At 42.8% G+C, this 6526-nt stretch overlaps 1 protein-coding gene across 2 annotated transcripts in view; it reads right to left on the reverse strand.

Moving 5' to 3' along the window:
• Positions 1-6526, reverse strand: part of fbn1 (fibrillin 1) — a 63046-nt gene that overhangs the window by 40821 nt on the left and 15699 nt on the right. For both annotated transcript variants that reach the window (XM_040123526.1, XM_040123518.1), the window contains exons 9-16: positions 6502-6526; positions 5073-5225; positions 4696-4956; positions 3725-3877; positions 3508-3627; positions 3293-3418; positions 2018-2140; positions 818-940 (exon numbers count right to left, since the gene is read on the reverse strand). The exon at positions 6502-6526 is cut by the window's right edge and continues 101 nt beyond it. In XM_040123526.1, the coding sequence (XP_039979460.1) occupies positions 818-940; positions 2018-2140; positions 3293-3418; positions 3508-3627; positions 3725-3877; positions 4696-4956; positions 5073-5225; positions 6502-6526 (1084 nt within the window). The remainder of the gene's footprint in view (positions 1-817; positions 941-2017; positions 2141-3292; positions 3419-3507; positions 3628-3724; positions 3878-4695; positions 4957-5072; positions 5226-6501) is intronic.

Here is a 6526-nt window from a genome sequence, read left to right on the forward strand (position 1 = left end):
AATACACAAAGAAATGTCATTTTGGGAAATGTGGGAATTGTGAGAATAAAGGCATAAACAGATCTGACCACTGAGTGCCAGTCCAGGGGACTGGAGCACAAGGAGGCACGAAAACATTTCTCAGTGTTGATCAAAACATGCTCATTAATGATCGTTGCAACAGGTTAACAGGATGGGCTTTCGGTAAAGTTTATGACACTAACATTATTTCATGCTTCATTCAGTTTCACTTTCTTTTTTAACCACAGAACTGGAAAATGTTTTTGTTGAGGTAATTCTGGTTAAATTGTGTGACAGTTTTGAGGTTAATCCTTCTCAAAAGTATACTCACTCTGAGTTTTCAGCTGCTTCGAAAGAAGTGAACAACATGTTGACAAAAACTTTGCCCATCCCACTGTTAGGTAAAAGAGGCACACGGACACCTAACCCATGTGAGAATTCACCGGAGACCTAGGCATATGTGCTTGTAGGGAACTTGTGGAAGTACCAGTTCTTCCTCAAAGTAGTCAATGAATTTCTTGAAGAGAGACGTGGTGGAAAATAAAACTGAAAAGTTCATTTTTATCTTGTTTGTGCAGCAACAGAGAACTTTCAGAGAAGCTCCAGCCAGACTGAAACAGGGGGAAACATGCCAGATACAAAAAAAAGGGGCGCCTGTGTTGCCTTCAGTAATTCCTGAGGCAAACATGCATGGCTATCTAGCTACCCTCACCTAAAGAGGGTGTTGCTTTCATCCCGAGGCTGGTGTGAGATTACTGTTTGCCACGGTATCCAAAATGAACACACGAAATAAAAAACTACAGCCACATTTACTCACCAACACAGACCCGTCCATCCAGGCCCACTGCCATCCCAGCCATACACTCACAGCGGAAAGATCCCTCTGTGTTGACACAGTGGCCGTTCATACACATGCCTGGAGTCTCACACTCATCAATGTCTAGAAAACAGATACAGCACAAATAATTTCTTAATACATTTTCTATTCACAAAACGAATGGAAAAATGCTAAAATCTATTAAAATAAACTAATTTCTTGCTAAAGCAGTGGCTGTTAAAGTCCTCAGGCACCTAATTCATTAAAAAAAATGCAACCTTTATGACCTCAACTAAGAAAACATTCTTTTCCTTCCCCTTAATCCCATCAGTGTATTACAATAATTATCATAATGAGTGTAAACGACGATATGGCATGCCCACATTACTTTGTGTTTAAGTGTGTGTGTTCTGTCTGGGTGTGTTGGGGACAGACAGACGGTAGATAGAGAAAATGAGGTCCCAGGGCCCCTTTAGACTACACATTTCATGAATGACTGCAAACATCAGCACACTTCACCCACACCCTACTCTCTTATTTATTTATTCTGCTATGACTTAACCAGGTCAGTGTCTCTGAGATCAAACGTCTGAATCTGAAGCCATGGGGAGCAAAACGGATGATTACACACTGAAGAACTGATCTTCATGGCACATCTTGGCTAGTTGGAGATTCATGGCCCCTATTTTAAACATTAAATTAATGTAAAACCTGTTTGATGTTGCGTCTAAAGTTCCATACGGCATCTGATAGTGTCATAAACAGCAAAATGGTTGATAAATAGCTATTTGACTCACGGGTTTTTGTGTCCTAATCCAAAAGTTGCACACTGCAGCATGTTTTCTCAATTTAAGAAGAAAGCTAAGTATCTTTTTTCTTTGCATTGAACAAGCCTAGGAAAGGCTGTCTGCTAGGAACTCAGAATAGGCGGGCCCCAACTATCCACATGTCCAGCTGGCCTGCCAGGATGCTGAGGGATTTTTCCAAGGCTTTTAGGGGGATTTTTGCCCTGTCTGCAAAGACTCACATAATAGAACTACCAGCATGCCAGAGAGGTAGTCACCTTCCAAGCTAGCTGAAAATGCAGGTCAAAAGAACAATTGACTCGAAATATATTCTGGCGATGTAGCCAGTGAACATGAGAATGCAGAGATGTGAATTGAATAATATTACAGTCTGAGAGCTTTCTGACAAACGCACCTACACACATTCGTCCACTGGTGTCCAGCAGGAATCCAGGTTTGCAGATGCATTTGAAGCTGCCATCTTCATTGATGCACAGTCCATTGAGACACATGTTCCTGATCAGACATTCATCCTGGTCTGTGGATGAACAGAAACAATTTGACAATAGATTGATAGCGTTGCATTTAGGCAAGATATACTGGTTAAGGGACAAAAGTGTGCAAAATTTCATCTGCATTCAGATTGTCACAGAACTAGTCTAAGTTCTATTTTCAAAATCCTCCTTGGTACATTCAAGGACATTCACACATTTGAGAATGGATTGCTCGCTGTCAAATCATTACATTTGCGAGCTATGTATGCTGTCTGAAAATCAAGTCCAGCAAACAAATACTAAAGATACAGTAGGAATCAGAAACATTTTGGACTAAAAATTGTGCTTCTGAGTAGCCAACTCTTTCATATTGGATCTTGGAGCATTCTCAAACAGAACAAAAGGCAGAAGTTTTTATGCAGTCCATGCCTAAAACTTAATTCATGTGTCAGTAATAAAACTTGACAAGAGAAATGATAAGGTCCAGGGAATGCAGGATCAGAACTAGTTTGTACAAAGTGTTGTGCAGCCTCTTCGGAAATCAAAAGTGTTTATAGCAGTTCTGAAAGTGCACAATAGAAGGCAGGGTGAAAAGCCATCCCTCGTAGAGGAGGGGGGAGACGTGGTATCATTTAAAAATGAGGTTAGCACTGGACATTTTCACAGTCTCTCCTGGAAGCCATTTATAGTGTTGCACATGTGCTCTTCACATGAAAAGTGACAAAAATATGTGTCGAGAATGAGAAAAGAGAGCTACAGAGAGAACTCCCGTCAGCCCGCCCCCCCCTCAGTCCAACGAGGAAAGGAGGGGAGGGAAGGAGTTTCCAAAGAAAATCCGCCAAGTAATTCTAATCAACAAAAAATTTCCCATAATGGAGCTCCTCTCTGAAGCAAGTTTTCAAGACTTTATAGCAAACTAAAATAATTGGAAACAAAAGGATGCTTGCAAGGTTAGAAATAAACACTAACAACATGGAGTCCTTTGTAAAGGGGTTGGTAGTGATATAAAATCTACATATTTGGTACAAGACAACCAGCATGATACTTCAAAAACCCGTCTATTACGGTACAGATTAAATCACCACCTCCAACTGATCCACGGTCCATTAAAGATAAACATTACACATACTGTGGTTATTACAGAGATCTTAAATATGTCTCTACAACATAAATGCAGATGCCATAAATAGAGAGACCTTGACAGTTTTTGCCATCGGCTGAAGTTTCAAATCCAGCATTGCAGACACAGTGGAAGCTGCCCTCAGTGTTCACACAGCGGCCGTTGTTGCAGATACGACCGTTAGCCACACACTCATCCAGATCTGGCAGAGACAAACAGAGAGCATAGTAAACACAAACATCCTCTTAGAGTGTGTGTGTACATGCGTGCGTGGGTGTGTGTATGTGTAACCTCGGCACTCCGTCCTGGTTGCAGTGGACTGGAATCCAGCAGGACACTGACAGATGTAAGACCCAGGCGTGTTCACACATTCCCCATGTGCACACGGGCTTCTCTCACATTCGTCCTCATCTGGAGAGCAAACATGAGGCTCAAAAACTTTCTTCCCCTTCATGTACCTTAAGTTTCTTATTAAGAAAAACTCGATCCTCATTCTGTCAAAACTTACCGATGCACTCTCCCCTTCCATCCAACCTGTACCCCATGTTGCACTCGCAGCGATATCCGATGCCCGGCATGGGGATGCACCTGCCATTCAGGCAGAGGTTGCGGTAGGCCTGGCACATGTTGGTAATATTCTGGGTTTGGATAATAACAGGGCCTGATGGAAACATTAACACAAACATATCGTCAATACAATCATACAATCATACACTGAAAAATCCACAGCATCTGCCTTCATTCCTTCATTCAGCACCATGCTGACTGGGAGAGATTTAGTATGACATCTTAATTTGTATGAAATTTGTTCAACAGAAAATTTAGATACAATATGTAGTGCTAGTGTGCATACAGCAGTACAAGCGTAAAAGTGTTGGAAATGTAACATCTCAACTGCCTGCAAAACCTAAATGTCATTTTTTAAGCGTGTAGTCTTACATTGCCAGATCTATCTACATACTAGATTTGCACTGTACAAAGATTTGGCAGGGCCCACTATCATTCTCATTAAGGTAAAAAAAATAGGACTTGTTTGAATTTCTTCTTTCTAAGAAGCCAAAACTCTGCCAAGCTCCCTTGCAAAACGGTTCCGGAGGAAATTTTATTGTGGAAGACTTTGCATGTGGTTATTTAAACCCTTGACAATACTGGTGTGCAAAAGGTATGAGGATGTTTTCTTTTAGATATTCTTTAAATATCTTTACAGCAATACCCAAATGAAACAAGCAGTTCTGTGTCAGTGCAAAATTCAAGTCTGAGTCAAAGTTTTCCACCATTAACATGTAGCTCATTAGCTGGAGGGTGTGGGTTGTTGTTGTGCAAAATCTAGAAAAAGGCAAAACAAGATCAGTGGGAGGTGGAGCATTGCACATCCACTGAGTCAGACCAGAAAGTATGACTTATAAGCTATTATGGCACACGTCATTGTTTCAGAGTGTGAACATGTGAACCAAACAAACACAGAATTTGGGAGCATACCCGGTGGAGGAGGCTGTATAGGTAATTGTCCTGGGAATTGTGGGATCAGTCCTGGAATTTGACCAGGGACCTGGCCTGGAACCTGGATGGGAATTTGACCAGGAATCACTCCAGGTACCTGACCAGGAACTTGCCCAGGAGTTTGGCCAGGAAATGGACCTGGGTAGATGCCTGGTAGGTCGGGGACCCCTGGGACACGACCAGGTATCAGCACTGCACCGTTCCCATCAGGTCTCTGGAAGCACAGTTTCTGGTACTCTTCTAAAATGAGCACATGTGGAAAACAACAGAAGGTTAGCTCTCTGCTGAGACATGGGGATATGTAGTTGAGACCAAAAAATTGAAAGCCAAAGCAATGCGATGGTGAGTGATCCCACCTGTTGACCGAATGGGGCACATTTCAGGGGTGGACCCATCAGACCAGCAGCGTCCACTGTCACAGCAGCACTGCATTTTGGTCAGCAGCTGTGAGTTTTGGTTGGCACAGCGCCCGTTCAGCAAGCTAGCGTAGCAGTACCCACCACGAACATCTGTGGGAAACAAAACGGCATGAAGTAAGTTAAACTAACCGTGCTGTATGGAATATGGCAAGTGTTGTCTGCTTGTTGAGTAAATTGGCAAAAGAATAATCAAAAATTAGTCGTCATTAGTTCAGATTTTCCATCGTTTGGAAAATGGAAGCCACTTCCAAGTCATCACTTCCTATATTTTGAGAACCTGTCCTACATCCTGCAGTTTCTGGCACTGTCCACCAGCATGACTGGCACTCAGGTTTCCTATTAGCACAAATATATCATGTCTAGTTTCACACCCAGCTCATCTAGCGTATTCACATGGAGAAACTGACATGCTACACCAGTGATTGCTTGGTTAAGTTCAACAAGATGTCGGGCAAGCGTAGAGTTGGTTGGAGGAAAAACAGTTGGTTCCTTAAGGGGCCTGAGTAGATGTTAAGCTTGAGTGTTGCTACATGAGAAACAGACTAAAATGTTTGGCACTATAGTTTTCTGGAGCAAGAAACTCAGACATTCCTCCCTCACAAACATCCTCTCCTGGGGGGGGGGGTTTGCATACATTTGTGTGTGAATACGTGTGTATGCACGCACATGTGAGAAGGTTCATGTCCATCTAATGGTATATTCCCACGAAAAATTCCTCCCTGGTCAGTTTTGGGTCAAACTGAACTGAACTTGTGAGCTTTACTGGAGGCTTTTCTGGTGACTACGTGTGTGTGTGTGTGTGTGTGTGTGTGTGTGTGTGTGTGTGTGTGTGTGTGTGTGTGTGTGTGTGTGTGTGTGCATGTGCGTGTGTGCATGTGCGTGTGTGAATATGCACTGTTACCAAGCACCCAGGATGTGAATTGTTCACTGACACACATGCACGCGCTGTTTAGAAAAAACTGACAGACAGGTGCACACACACTTCCCCTTCTTCCAACCATGGTGTAAAAATCAAGGTCACCTGAGCACAAGAGGCGTTCACTTTACTTCTCTCATCATGTCCCCTCCTCAGATTGAAGAAAATATAGCTCATTGTTGTGGAACTAGAAACAAGCAAGTGACTACTGACCTAAATTCTACCAGCTGGAACGTTGGACAGATTTCAGTTCTTTCTGCTCTCAGTGCCAGGCATAAAGGGAGAAGGACCAAAATGGGGTGGAAAAAGGAAGGAGAATGAGGCGGCACCTCCTTTGCTCAACCGCTTTGTCTCATATTTATCTATCCTGGTAACAATCAACCAAAGCAAATACAATGCAGTTGATTTTTCTTTGGAGAGGCGTGACACCCAGTACGACAGAGGGCTCACCTATACACCTGGATCCGTCCACAGC

The sequence above is a fragment of the Xiphias gladius genome, chromosome 1 (genome assembly GCF_016859285.1).
Source record: "Xiphias gladius isolate SHS-SW01 ecotype Sanya breed wild chromosome 1, ASM1685928v1, whole genome shotgun sequence".
In the NCBI taxonomy this organism is placed as follows: domain Eukaryota; kingdom Metazoa; phylum Chordata; class Actinopteri; order Istiophoriformes; family Xiphiidae; genus Xiphias; species Xiphias gladius.